General features: G+C 46.7%; 1 protein-coding gene across 4 annotated transcripts in view; it reads right to left on the bottom strand.

The window, feature by feature from the left end:
* UNC13D (unc-13 homolog D) overlaps nt 1-17,362 on the bottom strand; it is a 697,875-nt gene that overhangs the window by 38,897 nt on the left and 641,616 nt on the right. For all 4 annotated transcript variants that reach the window (XM_085616967.1, XM_085616965.1, XM_085616968.1 and 1 more), the window contains exon 30: nt 1,521-1,641. In XM_085616967.1, coding sequence (XP_085473093.1) covers nt 1,521-1,641 — 121 coding nt within the window. The remainder of the gene's footprint in view (nt 1-1,520; nt 1,642-17,362) is intronic.

Raw genomic sequence — 17,362 nt, 5'->3', positions numbered from 1 at the left:
TATAACAAAGCCACATGCTCAAATGCAAGCAGGAGGACGGCAGAGCAGTAAGTTATGCATCAGGCAATTTATTTACTTCCAATTGATACTTCTTCCTGCAGGTCTTTTGTTTTAGAAACATTCATGTAGCACTTACCGTATAATGTAGGAGGTCTAAGGAAGGGTATCAGCCAACTAATCTAGCCAAGAACATCTACAGACAACTGTACTAAAATGTATCTCCTACCTTTACTCGATAAATAGACAGTAAGGATTTGTAAATGTGTGTCCTGATGCCCATGTAATTGCTTGGCAATTGTCCGAGGAAACGGAATCTAGCACCCTAATAGCAACACGCTAATAGCAACCCTGTGTCACAGAGTGAGCCCGAATTTTGCAGGATAATTTGTTTTTCCTGAATCTCAACCTTAAGCGCTGGAGGAGAAGAATGTTCAGGTTGGAACAATAAAGCTTCTGTACAAGGTGGAACTGTCATTCATGTCCTGTGCAAGTACTCTTTTCTTATCAAACAAAGGGAGAGGGAGAGGGAACTGGATCAGAGGGTCTCGTCCTTCTAACATTGTATTAATACCATTACAGAGTCCAACTGCATAAGTGGACTAACCCTCTAAAGGAGAAAAAAACAGGGTTGCTGCTTGGTGGCATGCTTCATCATCGGGTCCTTCCCATTCCGCTGTGGAACTGGGCATGCTGTGAACTACGCATTACGTAGGAGCACATTTTGGTGTATCCAATGATAAATCCTTAAACTTTGATGACCAAGCAGTGAAGCTGTCAGCTATCTGCTACGGTATGCTTAGGATGCTATGAAAAATTCTTGCTCTCCTCCCTTCCACCTCTAAGAGATTGGTGGTCCAGGCTTTCATTCTCTCTCGCCTGCACTACGGCAATTCTCTTTATCTTGGAGCACCAAAGGCCACAATAAGGAAATTGCAGGCGTTATAGAACTCTGCTGTTTTTTTTAGTTTTTTTAAACATAACTTGCCCAGACATCAATCCATCCTATCAGCGCTGCGCACCCTCCATTGGCTCCTGGTGGCAGAGAGAATCAAATTAAAATAACTGTGTATTACTCATAGTGCATTCCCTGACAAAGGGCCCCTTATCTCCCGCTCTTTGGCATTGCCCTAATTTCCCGGTAGAGCTCTGCACTCCTCTAACGCACATTTGATCACAGTACCCTTGGTTCAAAGAGCAAAATATGAAGGGCAATCCTTTATCTAAAACACAGCTTAACTCTGGAACAGTCTTCCCTACTCCTTGCTATCAGCCAAAAAGGAACTCCATCTTCGGAAATCCCTAAAAACTTGGTTCTTCCACAATAGCTTCTTCTTAACTCCTGTAACTTGTTTGTGCCACACTATCAGCGATGGGATGGGGTAGCTATGCGCTCTACAAGTGCTTCAAAGAATAGAATAGACTTTACCATCTGGTAACCTGTTCTCTCCTTGGTCTGTGATCCCTGCTGTGGAATGAAACCTATTCAGCCCCTAGGGTACAAAATTCACTGAGAGACTGACCGTTTGAGTCCAGGGGGACAAGGTTCACAGCATTTAAGATCTCCAGTCGTAGCTTCTGCTCTGGATGGCGGTAGAAGGCTTTCACAGTCACCGCCCCAAACCTCTCAGTATTGGTTGTGATCTAAGAGCAAAGAGGGGGAAGAGCACAACAGCAGGGTTAACACAGGCTTCAAACTCATTCCAGTGAGGGTTATACTTCAACACTGCAGGTATGTTATGTGTAGAGGTAAGATGATCTTAAGTACCCCCTAGTTTGGACCCTTTTAGGAATTCAGGTCATATGTCCTTTAGTGTGCCTGTGGTAGATACAATCTGTTCTTCAGTGAGCAGTCTAATGTGCCCATGTAACTAATACAAACTACACTCCTTTAATTGTAGCACTAGTTATACAGGAGAGGCAGGCTGTCCATTCTTGTATGTGCTAGTCAGAGGAGGTGGAAAACTGCTCCTTCAAAGTGAGAATCTCAGAGATTGGTGCATTGTTTCTGTAAAGGCAGTGGGGCTTCCTTGTGGAAGCTAGCAGTTAAGAGAAATCAGAAAATTCCCAGGCACGCAGACAGGGCCTATCTACAATGGCATATAGTATTTTTGCAGTTTGGATACTAAAGAGGGCAGTTAGATGAGGCGTTCACTAAAATGACTCTGGATGAGCAGTAGTTGCAGCGGGGATTGCTAGTGAGGTCAACATGCAATCTATTACGGTTATCTAACTTGCTTACCACAATCTTGTTTATGAGGGTATTGGTGGAATTATACAGAAGGAAGAGTTAGTTAGTTGCCAAAGCTGTAGTGGAAATGAAGAAGGGTAACAATATACTGCTGCCAAGTGATGTACTCGCATTTTTGAGTCACATAGCAATCCAAGGGTACTCTTGATAAGCCAATTGGGGAAGAGATTAGTCGAGTCAATACAGAAGGACTGTAAAAGGCCAAAAAATAGGTCATTTCTGTTCAAGAAAAACGCAGCAGAAAGGACTGTAAAGCTATATAGTGCCAGGTAATATGAAACAATCATACATGTGAGTGTGGTGATGGTGGCTGGTATGTAAAGGAAAGGAAATAGTGCAAAATGTAGATGTCATTGGCATAAAGAATGTATGAAAAACCAACATAGTAGGTAATGTTACTAGAAGAAGAAGTGCATAATAACAATAGGAGAGTGGCTAGGACTGAATCTTGGGGTACACCCACTGAATGAGGCAAGAGCCAAGTAGCAAGAAACACAGCATGATCAATTGTAAAGAGTGGAGAAAAACTATTCATTAGTTGTGAGAGCAATGCTGTGGGAGTTAAGGCTGTTGAGTAGGACTGAGAGGTCAACAGTGTCGAAGGGGGTGTGGAGTTCTAGAAGCATAAGTATGATAGTCAATTGCAATGACCGAACAGTAAACCTGGAGATGTGTGATACAGCAGTCTTGGTTACACAAAGAGCACAAAAAACAGACAGGTGGGGGATTCAGAAGGTTGTCAGTGTGGGCAGTGGTCTTTGAGAACGGTTGAAGACTGATAGTTAACTGGGGAGAGAGAGAGAGGAGGGATTTAACTGTAATTTTTGTCAGACACAATAATAACATAGCAAACTTGAAACATTCAGAGACGTAGTCAGTAGTTAACGAAAAGTGAAAGGTCAAGCAAGAGAACTACAAACAAACAAGAAGACTTGCTTGCTTTGGCTTACACTTCCCCTCTTTGTGCAGAATGAAACATCTTGATTTTGATGAGGCGTTCACTAAAATGACTCTGGATGAGCAGTAGTTGCAGCGGGGATTGCTAGTGAGGTCAACATGCAATCTATTACGGTTATCTAACTTGCTTACCACAATCTTGTTTATGAGGGTATTGGTGGAATTATACAGAAGGAAGAGTTAGTTAGTTGCCAAAGCTGTAGTGGAAATGAAGAAGGGTAACAATATACTGCTGCCAAGTGATGTACTCGCATTTTTGAGTCACATAGCAATCCAAGGGTACTCTTGATAAGCCAATTGGGGAAGAGATTAGTCGAGTCAATACAGAAGGACTGTAAAAGGCCAAAAAATAGGTCATTTCTGTTCAAGAAAAACGCAGCAGAAAGGACTGTAAAGCTATATAGTGCCAGGTAATATGAAACAATCATACATGTGAGTGTGGTGATGGTGGCTGGTATGTAAAGGAAAGGAAATAGTGCAAAATGTAGATGTCATTGGCATAAAGAATGTATGAAAAACCAACATAGTAGGTAATGTTACTAGAAGAAGAAGTGCATAATAACAATAGGAGAGTGGCTAGGACTGAATCTTGGGGTACACCCACTGAATGAGGCAAGAGCCAAGTAGCAAGAAACACAGCATGATCAATTGTAAAGAGTGGAGAAAAACTATTCATTAGTTGTGAGAGCAATGCTGTGGGAGTTAAGGCTGTTGAGTAGGACTGAGAGGTCAACAGTGTCGAAGGGGGTGTGGAGTTCTAGAAGCATAAGTATGATAGTCAATTGCAATGACCGAACAGTAAACCTGGAGATGTGTGATACAGCAGTCTTGGTTACACAAAGAGCACAAAAAACAGACAGGTGGGGGATTCAGAAGGTTGTCAGTGTGGGCAGTGGTCTTTGAGAACGGTTGAAGACTGATAGTTAACTGGGGAGAGAGAGAGAGGAGGGATTTAACTGTAATTTTTGTCAGACACAATAATAACATAGCAAACTTGAAACATTCAGAGACGTAGTCAGTAGTTAACGAAAAGTGAAAGGTCAAGCAAGAGAACTACAAACAAACAAGAAGACTTGCTTGCTTTGGCTTACACTTCCCCTCTTTGTGCAGAATGAAACATCTTGATTTTGATGGGATTTGGTGCTATCCTTTCTAGTAGATAAGGTAGTGGAATGGCAAAGTTGCACATACTTTTATTGTGAGGAGGCAGTGACTCAAAGAAAGTACCTTTGGAGGGTCTCTAGATGCAGTCAGAAGCTTTATGTTGCTTACGTTCTAGGTATGTTCTTTTTCTCCTTGGAATCTATCTGACACAGTGTTGTGGTATGAAAAAAACTGCAGTAAATAGCAGGTACATTTATCCTTTTGAGAGAGTAATGTGAAACTGTTATGAGGGAGTGTGTTCTGCAATTGTTGGCAAGTTTCTCCTAGCAGAAGGGGTCAATATGTTGGTCCATTTCTGTGACAATTATTGATGTTTTCTTGAGACCGGAGCACAGAAGATATAATTGTGAGAGACATCCTGGGCCTCATATCACTAATTCTTAAAGACAAAGGAATTCCATTAGCATTTAAGAGAGAAAATCACTTTTCCTGAGCAAGTTAGCAAGAAGATTCCCACCACCTGCTCAGTTAAGATCTCAAAATGAGTATCAACATCTCCAAGTCAGACATTTTCTGTATGCTGAATAATCACCTACCTTAAGGCAGCTTGCAACCCAGAAGGCGGGTCCCAATCAGAATGGAAGAGGTAAGGGGGAACTCGCAGCCCAAAATCTTCCACTTGGGCTATGAGTGACGAACAAGTTACTTACCTTCGTTAACGCTTTTTCTGGTGGATACAGTATCTGCCTGTGGATTCCTCACCTTGTGAATATCCCCTGCGCCAGCAACATTCGGAAACTTTTGTAGCAGTCCACGCCAATGGGGTCGAAGATGACGTCACAGAGACACGGCTCCGCTCGCGACTCCGCTGACGTCACCGGCTCCATAAGAAGACCTCGTCGGCGTGATGACGTCCGTTCCGCCCCTTTTTTCCGTGCCTTCGAGGCACACGGACGGACTGACAGCAATATATATACACAGTATACACAGTACAAAATATGCATATCAACACACTCAGTGTGGAAAATAAATAACAAAGCACAAGAAATAACAATGCTTTTGACAGTGATAAACACATTTGAAACCCATCAATAGAATTACAGGCATAGAAATACCGGTATAGAAGGATGGACAACGGGGAGGCGGGTGGGTCAGTGAGGAATCCACAGGCAGATACTGTATCCACCAGAAAAAGCGTTACCGAAGGTAAGTAACTTGTTCTTCTGATGGATACATCTGCCAGTGGATTCCTCACCTTGTGAATAGATTCCACAGCAGTCCCCACTCCCGGAGGAGGGTGTCCACCCTTCTATACCAGAAAGTCCTGAAGGACGGATCGCGCAAAGTGTCCGTCCCTCCTCACCTCGGTGTCTAAGCAATAATGCTTTGCGAAGGTGTGGAGGGAGGCCCAAGTTGCCGCCCTACAAATGTCCTCCACCGGAACACCCCTAGCTAAGGCAGACGTAGAAGACTTTGCCCTGGTAGAATGAGCCCTCAAACCCTCCGGAGGCTCCTTACCAGCTAGGGAGTAGCAGATCTTGATGCATAGTACAATCCATCTGGAAAGGGTGCGTTTGTGCACCGCACGACCCTTTCTGCAGCCAGCAAAGCCCACAAAGAGCTGGTCATCAATCCTGTAGTCTTTTGTCCTGTCCAGGTAAAAGCTCACCGCCTTCTTAGGGTCCAAGCGGTGAAGTCTCTCGTCCTCCTTGGAAGGGTGTGGGGGAGGATAAAAGGAAGGAAGGGTAATGGACTGCCCCAGATGGAAGGGAGTTACCACCTTAGGCAAGAACGCAGCCCTGGTCCCGAGTACCATTCGTTTAGCCTGAATGGTCAAGAATGGGGGCTTCGAACTTAGAGCTTGAAGCTCACTTACCCTCTTTGCCAAGGTAATTGCAACGAGGAATACCGCCTTAAAAGACAAGAGCCTCAGGGTACACTTGTGTAAGGGCTCGAAGGGAGAACCCATGAGATAGGTTAAGACAAGGTTTAAGTCCCATTGAGGCACAATAAATGGAGTAGGAGGAAATTTGTTTGTAAGGCCCTTTATAAAACGAAGAACAATAGGAGACTTGAACAACGACGGCTGATCCGGCAAACAAAGGAAAGCCGATAGAGCCGATAAATATCCTTTCACAGTAGCCACAGCAAAGCCCTGCTGGGCAAGAGAAAGAGCAAACTGTAGAATATTAGACAGACAAGCCTTTAAGGGATCAATGGACCTCTCTCCACACCAGAGAACAAATTTAGACCACCTATATGAATAAATAGATTTGGTGGAGTGTCGCCTGGCCGATAAAATAACATCCACCACATCTGGTGGGAGAGAGAAAGAATTCAGGTTGCCCCGTTCAATCTCCAGGCATGAAGGTGTAAGCTCTGGAGGTGGGGGTGTAGAACCTGCCCCTCCGACTGCGAGAGGAGGTCTGCCCTCAGAGGGAGACGGAGCGGAGGGCACGAGGAGAGGTGGAGAAGATCTGTATACCACACCCTTCTCGGCCAATCCGGGGCGACCAATATAACTTGAGCCCGGCCTTGGTGAATCTTCCTCAGAACCCGAGGAATCAAGGGTATGGGAGGAAACGCGTAAAGGAGTCGTGAGCTCCAACTCAACTGAAACGCGTCCCCCAACGCCCCCTGCATCGGATACTGGAGACTGCAGAATGACGGGCAGTGCGCGTTCTCGAAAGTGGCAAACAGGTCCACCCGGGGTGTCCCCCACGTCCGAAAGACGTGACAAACCACCTCCGGATGAAGCCTCAACTCGTGGTCGGCAGAGAACTGCCGACTGAGACTGTCCGCATGCACGTTCAGAACTCCGGCCAGATTTGCCATCAGACAAATCTGATGGTCCTGAACCCAGGACCATAGACGCAGGGCCTCTCTGCAAAGACAAAGAGACCCCACTCCTCCCTGTTTGTTTATATACCACATCGCGGTAGTGTTGTCCGTCAGGACTTGAACAGACTGACTGCGAAGGGAAGGGAGGAAGGCCTTGAGCGCCAAGCTTATCGCCCGCAATTCCAGAAGGTTGATGTGAAGCAACCTTTCCTCTGGAGACCAAAGACCCTTGATCTCCAGATCCCCCAGATGAGCACCCCACCCTAAGGTGGATGCATCCGTTATCACTGTGGCCACCGATGGAGGTAAATGAAAGGGCTTTCCCTGGGACAGATTGCCCTCCACGCTCCACCATGATAGATCCGCCGCAGCTTCTCCAGAGATCCTCACAGACTCCCTGAGATCTCCCTTGTGCCGATACCACTGCTTGCGGAGGCACCACTGGAGCGTCCTCATGCGCCAGCGTGCATGGCTGACCAACAGAATGCAGGAAGCGAACAGACCGAGCAGGCGAAGGACCTTCAGAACTGGAACAACCGCTCCGTTGTAAAATAAAGGAATCATTTCCTGTATGTCGAGAATCCTTTGAGGAGGAGGGAATGCTCGACACACAGTAGTGTCCAGTACCGCACCTATGAACAGGTTGCGCTGAGAGGGCACCAGGTGAGATTTGGGCACATTGATCGAAAACCCCAATCTGTACAACAGCCGAGTTGTATCCTGCAGATGACACAGCACCTTCTCCGACGACTCCGCCTTGATCAGCCAGTCGTCCAAATAAGGGAAAACTGAAATCCCCGACCTTCTGAGATGGGCTGCTACCACTGCCATCACCTTTGTGAAGACTCGAGGTGCCGAAGTAAGACCAAACGGGAGGACCGCAAACTGATAATGTTGCGACCCTACCGTAAACCGGAGAAACTTCCTGTGCGACTTCAGGATGGGGATGTGAAAATACGCATCCTGCAAATCGAGCAACACAATCCAATCCTCCTGATTCAGCGCCTGCAGAACCTGCGCAAGAGTGAGCATCTTGAACTTCTCCTGTTTCAGGTAAAAGTTCAAGATTCTGAGGTCCAATATCGGACGCAATCTGCCGTCCTTTTTCGGAATCAGAAAATACCGGGAGTAGCATCCCTGACCCCTCTCCTGCTCCGGAACCACCTCTATCGCACCTTTTTGAAACAACTTCAGGACTTCCTCCTGCAGGAGAAGACGGTGGTCCTCCGAGCAAGCTCCCTGGCAAGGAGGGTAATTTGGAGGGAACTCCCGAAAGGGAAGGGCGTACCCATTTTCTACAAGATCTAGAACCCAGAGATCCGTAGTTACAGACTCCCAATCTTGTAGAAAATGGGTAAGTCGGCCCCCCACAGGACCAGCATGATCCGGAATGTCGGATCTAGGGCTGCTTTGCGGTGGTGGGAGGGGCTGAGGAGGAGGAAGAGGAGGAGGAGAGTTGACGGCCACGTGAGCGACCCCTGATCCTTCCTCTGTATCCCCTGGACGAAGAACCTTGCTGTTGCTGCTGCTGCTGCTGGGTTGGTCTATAAGTGCGAAAAGTCGCCCTTCCAAAACCTCTATACCTTTTGAAAGTTCCTCTTGGCTGGGATTGAAGGCCCAACGACCTAGCCGTAGCCTTACTTTCTTTAAAGCGTTCGAGAGCAGCATCTGCCTTCTTCCCGAACAAACCTGACCCATCAAAAGGTAAGTCCAATAAAGTCGACTGCACATCAGAAGAGAATTCCGAAGACTTCAGCCACGCACCCCTCCTGGTGGCAACCGAAGACCCCATGACTCTGGCAACTGAGTCAGCTGTGTCCAGGCCACTTTGGATAACTTGGCGAGCAGCCGCCTGGGCATCAGATAATACCTCATTGAAGCCGGCCCTATCCTCTTCTGACAGCTTCGGTGCCAACTTCTTTGCCGAGTCCATAAGCGCGTGTATATAACGCCCCAACAAACACGTTGCATTTGATGACTTTAGAGCCATACTGGCCGATGAAAAGACCTTTTTGGCCGATTGGTCCACCTTCTTGGCCTCCCTGTCCCCTGGAACCTGAGGAAATGCCCCTTTTGATCGCCCCGAACAAGCTGCCTGAACCACCAAGCTCTCAGGCGAAGGGTGCGAAGATAAAAATTCAGGATCCCCTGGAGCCACTCTATATCTCCTTGCAACTGCCCTGGAGACTGCAGGGGCTGAAAAAGGTTTGCGCCATACCTCTAGCACAGGTTCCATAATAGCTTCGTTAAAAGGCAACAAAGGCTCTGAGACAACAGCAGGTGAATACAACACCTCAGTTAGAATATTAGATTTAAATTCCGTTGTCGGCAATTGGAGATCCAACAACTCCGCAGCTTTTCTAATCACCGCATGATGTGGTGCGGCTTCTTTAGAGGGCTCATCCGATGGTGGAGTGATCTCCCACTCTGGAGACAATTCCAGTCCACTTGCCTCCTTTAATTCATCAAACACATCGTCAGAGTCAGCCAACTCACCCTCTTCAGTCTCTTCCACCAGAAAGCGTCTTTCATCCACCACTCTCTGTGCTTCCCTTCTTGAACGAATCCGAACCTGCGGCGTCGGCGGCGCCGTGATCGAATCAGACGGCGCCGGCAGCGGCGTCGAACGCGGATCAGCCAGAGCAGCCGGCGTCGAACGAAGTCGAGCCGGCGCCGGTGAAGAGGGAAGCGGCGTCGATGTCCTCGGCGCCGGTAGCTGCCAAGACGGCGTCGCTGGATAGAAGGGCATAAACGGAGCTTGAGGGTAAACCTGCGCCACTCCCAAATTGTAAGCCATTGGACCCATCGGACCCATAGGTGCACCAGGGGAATACATGGCCCTTGAAAATACCCCGTACATTGCATTCAGATAATGCGTAGGGTCTTGACCTGGACCAGGAAAAGCAGGATACTGGTCAGGTAACACCGGACTCGGGCCTGCCGGCGCCGACGGTGGAACAAGTGGCGTCACTGTCTCACCCGGAGCCTGACGATCATCATCCGGGACCGGAGTAGGAGCCGGAGGACTTGCTGGAGCCGGAGATGGAACCGGCGTCGGGGATGACACCGGCACCGGAGATTCAGCTGGAGCCGGCAAAGCCACTGGAGATAGAGCTGGAGGTGAAGCCGGGACCGGAGAAGGAGACACCGACTCTCTCCGACGTCGAGCAGGCGACTTCGGAGCCGAACCTTTATCTGAATGATGATGCGAGGAATGCCTCCTCTTCTTCTTATGCTTCTTACTCTTTGAAGCATGCCCCGAAGTCGACTTGGACGCCGACCTCGATCTGGATCCAGACCTCCTTCTTCCTCTTTTCTCCTTCTTCATTCTGGCGATGAAGAGCTTCGCCTCTCTTTCTTTAAGTGCCTTCGAGCTCATCTTCCTACAACTCGAGCAGCCTTCCACATCGTGGTCTGAAACAAACACCAAACACAATCGTCGTGCGGGTCGGTGATAGACATGTGCTTGCCACATTCACGACAAGGCTTGAACCCAGACTTTCTCGTCGACATTTTTCAAAGAAAATCAGAATAAACACAAAGTAACAAGTGAAGCTACTAGTAACGATTCCCGAAATCCGTTGGCGTCGTCGGCGCGGAAAAAATGGAACTGACGTCATCACGCCGACGAGGTCTTCTTATGGAGCCGGTGACGTCAGCGGAGTCGCGAGCGGAGCCGTGTCTCTGTGACGTCATCTTCGACCCCATCGGCGTGGACTGCTACAAAAGTTTCCGAATGTTGCTGGCGCAGGGGATATTCACAAGGTGAGGAATCCACTGGCAGATGTATCCATCAGAAAGACCTGAACTCACAGCTAGACTGGAGCTCGGACAGCATAGACATTGGGCATCCATGACCTAACCGAATGGGCAACCAACAGGATGTACACTCGCACCAAGAGACACCACAAAGAGTAAGTAGAGGATAGTTAGTGAAGATAATTTCTGACATGTGTTAATTTTCATCCACCACGGAATGGTGACCTCATGATCAGCGCTGTATGCAAATTAAACTACCTTGAAAGTTCTGCTAAAAGACACAAGAGTCCTGAAAGCATGCCTATTGAAAAACTTTCAAAGTTTGGTAAGCCAGAGGCCTGTCCAGCCAGAGCTTCTGATCCTGCTACTAGTGGACACTACACAGAGCACAAAATCCTGTCCATTATCTGCTAACTAAAGTCACCAGCTTGGATTCAGCATCCCAAAGTAAGGGAGTGTTGACACATGATTGTCCACAGGTTGATTTCCAGTCAATGACCAAAGATCTCACACCTCAGTCCAGTTGCTCTGTAGTTCCACCATCATCAAGGGCACCTATATATTTCCCAAAGATATCTTACTAGTCATTGTGTCGGAAAAAAGCACTGCTGTTTTAGAGATGAGTACTTAACATTTTTATTATTGTCAGATTTTCATCATGCTTAAATGGCATCTTGATGTTTTCACCTATTTCTGAATAACCATCAAGGGAATTTGATACAGATGAAATTCATTTGGAATATTCTAGCCTTTAGCTATTATTGATAATCTTTTGCTTCTACATTCATTCCTATATTTCCTGTTGTACGACACTGTTCTTCAACACCTCTAAATTTGTTCTGCACAATTTTTACCTTGAGTTGCCATGCTCAAGCCACTGTGAGAGAAAGATACTTTTGGGTGCTTTGTCTTACTTCTAAATGTGGGCTAACTTGGGCTGTCGGATGGGAGCTCGAAGCCTAGGTCTACCTACTCCATTTTATGTTATGTTATTTGTCGAGTGAGCAATTCCCATGGTAGTGTATCCTAGCGCTGACTCAATCAGTGAGCTCCAAACAAAGGGATACATGATGTGCACCTACTCATTGTGCCTGCTTTGGTGTCATATAGGTCCCAAGGTCAGACTCCATTGTGAGCCTGTTAAGATATGTCACATGTCATTATCTTTCGCGGAACTCGTGAAAGTGTCAAATCCTCCGAACAATGACCTTGATGAACATCTAAGGCGACATAAGTCTGATACCAGTTCCCTGATGTCTATGTTTCAAGGTCCGACATTGAATGCACAAAGTAAACATTTAGTCTGAATTGATGTATTTTGGTCATCCTGGTTCATATCAGTTATATCTTGAACTGTCATACTGGTTCATACCAGTTAGGTCTGGAACTAGGTAGAAATTAAACAATGTAGGGAAAAGTTCTGTAGTCAATCATACAAAAAGCCCAAGGAGTGACCATTGATTCACAGAGGTCTTCGATCCAAATCATCGCAGGAGGTCCTGCCAGACTGTTGTCCTGCTGTAGCTTCCACTCCTATACAGAGAGCTGATACTGAGCAATGTTGGGAGAGGAGATGAGCCTGGCTGGTGTGTTTTTCTTTCAAGGGAATATTCTCTCCCTCCCGAAGTCTGGTAACCATAGCTTCTCTGCTGTGAATAGGTATGCAGTGTGCTCAATACCAAGAAACTTGACAGACAAGTTAGCTACTACATTCTCTCATAGTGAAGGTCACAGAAATATAGTTTAGGGTGTTAGGTTGCCAATGGCATTCCAACCATGTTAGAAATGTTCATATTATTCTCGCTGTTAGTGACATTCATTATTGCTGTTTTATTTATCTTCTGTTTGGTTATTACTTATATACTAAGCAACATAACAAGACTGTTGAAATAAACACAAATATCCAGTGTCTTTTTTTAGTACATTACTTGTGTGTGATATTGTAAAGAACAAAATTGGGTTTGAATTACCACTGTGCTCGGGACCCCTTTACTGGACTGTTAGTAACCCAGAAAGCATGAGCACCACATCAATCAATCAATCAAATAACTTTATTCGATCTTAAAACAAAGATCATAAAAGTACAGTACATCGTAGTCTACATACTCATAAGTGTTACAAGTTATTAATTTGCAAAATGGAATTATGTAAATTGATCCCAAGCCTTTCGTAGTCAAATATAATACAGAGTCGTCTGGCCCAATCCAACCGTTACAAATAAAAAATAAACTTTGCAATAATCAACAATAAATAATATACGTTAAATAGACTATGATAAAAGACAGCACTGCTTTCGCAAATTCAGATTACTTCCTCGCTAAAAGATAACTAAATCAACAGCGTTTTCTTCTCTTTAAACATGCCCATAGAAAGGTAGCTATCAAGAAACATATATATGGATTGCTAAGTTTTTTAAGGAAGTATAATGCTGGTCTGCATTGTCTAAAATTGTATTGTCTTAAAATTGGTAAAATATATCTCGCTCTTCCCTCTTTATAGAAATCGCAAAATAAAACTTGGTGAAGGTCTGACTGCTCTGATCTGTTATCACAGGGGCAAACTGGCAGATCGGAGAAATTAAACCACCCTGCCTTAAAGCCCACCATCAGAGGGATCAGGTTCATACGGAACCTCAGTAAAATAAATCTATGCTGTCGTTTCTCAATTTTCTCTAAGTAAAAATATTCTCCCACTAATATTGCTGAGGTCCGGTAATATAACCTTACAATTGGTTTGGCTTGTTTTGTTTCCTATCATACGCCGCCTTTGATAGAAATATTGCATTCATTTTCTTCTTTGCTATTTTAAGGCATGCACTTGGGTTACTAAATAATTCTTCTAAGCCCAGTGAGTTCAGGGTTGACCTTATATATTGTAGCCATTGTATTTTGTGTGCGTTATCTAGCTTTAAGCAGTTTCTTTTATAATAGGCTGTGTCAGATTTACTGTGTCCCTCCGCCACATTAAGTGCCATAATAATATTGGGGCGAGCCTTATTGTATCAGTTACATAAGGTAATCCTCATTAAAAATGCCAGATAAAATTAGCAGAAGGTAGGGAGGGACACCTGCCTTTTAAAGAATCTATCCTTGAGTTTTAAGAGATGCGCTATAGCAGCCATCCGCACACCCCTCCCCCATAGGTAGTGGGCGATATTGTCTTTGCTTTATATATCTTTTTTATGGGTTCTAGAGATGTTATGCCCAATTTCTTGGCAAATTTAGCGATGGCTACCATACTACTTTCCATCACTAGGGCCCTATTTTCCACCATATTGGACCAAGATTGGCTTTTGTCGAATGAGTCCCCCAGATAAGAGAATGTATCTACCACCTCTAATCTGAGAGACCCTATATGAAAGGATGACACAATCCTAGAGGAGGTTGACCCTGCTATCAGTATGAAAGATTTGGATTTGTTAACCCTCAGGTCCACATTAACAAGTATGTTATTTAGGGTTGTGTGGGGCTACAACAACAAGGACTTCCACACTCAAGCGTTGGGGCGCTGAACTAAGTTCAGGCAGTCATGGATAGGAAAGCCTAACGTTGTAAAACTAGGTCAGAGTTCTAGATTATGCGACAGTAGGATGTATTGGAAGAACAAGTTACTTACCTTCGGTAACGATGTATCTGTAAGAGATGTAGGTTAGTTATAGATTCCTTACCTTAGAATTTCCCCCAGGTGTAAGACTGGATCTGGAGATTTTTTCTGCGCAGTACCCCTGCGTGCCGGTAAGTGGCATCGGTCGACTCTGCGTACGTCGTCATCACGTTGCAGTGCATACTTAGATACCGCCTATTTCTACTGACATCAGTTCTGACATGACTTTCCACGCCAAAAGCGCAGAGCCATGCAAGACACTGACCACTGGTGTGCCCCAACTAGGGCGCTGTAAGGGAGTCCCTATCCCTAGAAGTCAGTTTGCAGAGCTGGGAGGATGGAGGGGCAGTTAGGAATCTATAACTAATCTAGGTCTCTTACTGATCCATCGTTACTGAAGGTAAGCAACTTGTTCATTTGAAAGAGACAGTTAGTTATAGATTCCTTACCTTAGAATGGATACCCCAGCAATACCAACCCCAGAGGAGGGTCTGCGACCCAAGTTCACACCAGAAAGTCCTGGAGGACAGAACAGGCAAAATAGCTGCCCCTCCGGACTTGACTATCCAGGCAATAATGTCTGGTGAACGTGTGCATAGATGCCCACGTTGCCACCTGACAGACGTCAATGAGTAGGACTCCACGTGACAAAGTCGTAGTTGCTGCCGTGGTCCTAGCGGACTGAGCACGCAGCCCCACTGGAGGTTCTTTTTTCGCTAAAGAGTAACACTTTTTTATATAAAGGACAACCCATCTTGAGATGGCACGCTTTTAGACAGCCTGACCTTTTTTGGCACCCACATAGCCAACGAAGAGTTGATCATGCACCCGGAAATCTTTTGTGCGGTCAAGGTAGATGGACAGCGCACGTTTCGGGACCAGACGGTGGAGTCTCTCCTCCTCCTTGGGAGGGTGTGGCGGTGGGAAAAAAGTGGGCAGCAAGATAGTCTGTACTAAGTAAAAGGGTGTAACTACTTTAGGAAGGGACGAGGGTCTTGTCCTAAGAACCACTTTGTCTGGATGCACAGAGAAGAAAGGGGGCTTAGAAGAAAGACCCTGAAGCTCATTCACTCTGCGAGCAGAGGTGATGGCAACAAGAAAGGCAGTCTTCAGAGTGAGGAGCCTGAGAGGACAGTTCTGAAGAGGCTCGAAAGGAGCACATATAAGGTAAGTCAAGACAAGGTCCAAGACCCACTAGGGCCTTATGAAAGGAGATGGAGGAAACAGGTGGATAATGCCCTTAAAGAATCTATTTACAATAGCGGACTTGAATAAAGAGGGCTGATCTGGTAGCCGAAGGAAAGCAGAAATAGCTGTCAGATAGCCTTTAAGAATGCCCAGAGCAGAGCCCTGCTGGGCCAAAGAAAGAATGAACAATAGAACCTCAGAAAGAGGGGCAGAGAGGGGATCCACATTCTTTGCTGTGCACTATGCCACAAACTTATTCCATCGACCGGCGCATATCGTCATATGGAGGGACACCCGACTGCCAAGACGACATTACAGACCTCAGGGGGGGGGGGGAAGGTCAAAAGCGGTCAACTGTCGCCGCTCAATCCCTACGCAAGGAGGTGGAGGCTGGACAGGTTTGGTTGGAGGACCTTTCCCTGCTGCTGCAGCAGAAGATACTCCTGAAGGGGCAGTCGGATCAGAGGATCGATGGCCATGCTCAGAAGCTCAGGGTACCAAACTCTTTGTGCCCAATCTGGAGCCACAAGAATGACTTGGGCCTGGTTGTGCTTGATCCACTTCAGCACTCGGGAAGAAGTGGTACAGGTGGAAGGCATACAGGAGGCCGCAGTTCCACGTGCGACAAAAATTATCGGCGAGCGAGTGCCACCTTGGAAACACCAACGCGCAAAACTGCCGACATTGCGCGTTCTCTTCGGTGGCAAACAGACCTAACCAAAGCTCTCCCCACCGCTGAAAGAGACCTTGCACCACCTCCGAGTGAAGACGCCATTCGTGATCCACCAAGCACTAACGGATACGTTTGTCCACCCTGGCATTCAGAGAACCTGTCAGGTGTTGAACCACCAGGGTCCTGCCGTGATGTTCCAGTCATGTCCAGAGTCGTAGAGCGTCTTGACATAGTGTCCACGACACCAACCAGCCCTGTTTGTTGCAGTACCACACGGCAGTGGTGTCGTCTGGGAACACTTGCCCTACTTTGCTCTTGAGGGAGAGAAGGAATGCCTTTAGTGCTAGTCGAATCACCCGGAGCTTCAACAGGTTGAAATTTGACTCCGCCGGAGACCACACTCCTCTGATCGCCACCTCTCCCAGATGGCCGCCCATTCCCAGGAGTGACGCATCGCTCCCCACCATTAGTTCTGGTTGGGGAAGGGAGAGGGATCTGCCTCAGACCCAATCCTGGTCCTTTAACCACAACTGCAGCTGCTGTGCAGTCCCCTCTGAGATCTGGGCATAGTCAGAAAGATTTCCCTGATGCTGCGGCCACTGGAACTTTAGGTCCCACTGACCAGCCCGCATATGCCATCTGGCATGATCCACCTGCTGGTTGCAGGAGGCCATGTACCCCAGCAGCCTCACCGAAATCTGGGATAGAGGCTGAAACATCAGTATCATAGCCCGAATATGCCAGATTCGCTGCTCGGGAGGATAAGCCCGAAACTGCACTGCGTCCAAAACAGCTCCGATGGAAGGGAGAGACTCAGGTGGAGGCAGGTGTGACTTCGGCACACTTATAGTGAACCCCAGCGAGTGCAGGAGGTCCGCTGTAGTCTGGAGGTGGGAGATGACACCCTGGGGAGAGCCCGCCTTCAACAGCAAGCCGTTGAGATAGGAGAAGACTGGAACCCTTGATTTGCGCAGATAAGCTGTGACCAC

The sequence above is a fragment of the Triturus cristatus genome, chromosome 7 (genome assembly GCF_964204655.1).
Source record: "Triturus cristatus chromosome 7, aTriCri1.1, whole genome shotgun sequence".
Taxonomy (NCBI): Eukaryota; Metazoa; Chordata; class Amphibia; order Caudata; family Salamandridae; genus Triturus; species Triturus cristatus.
This window is presented reverse-complemented; position numbering and strand designations above follow the sequence as displayed.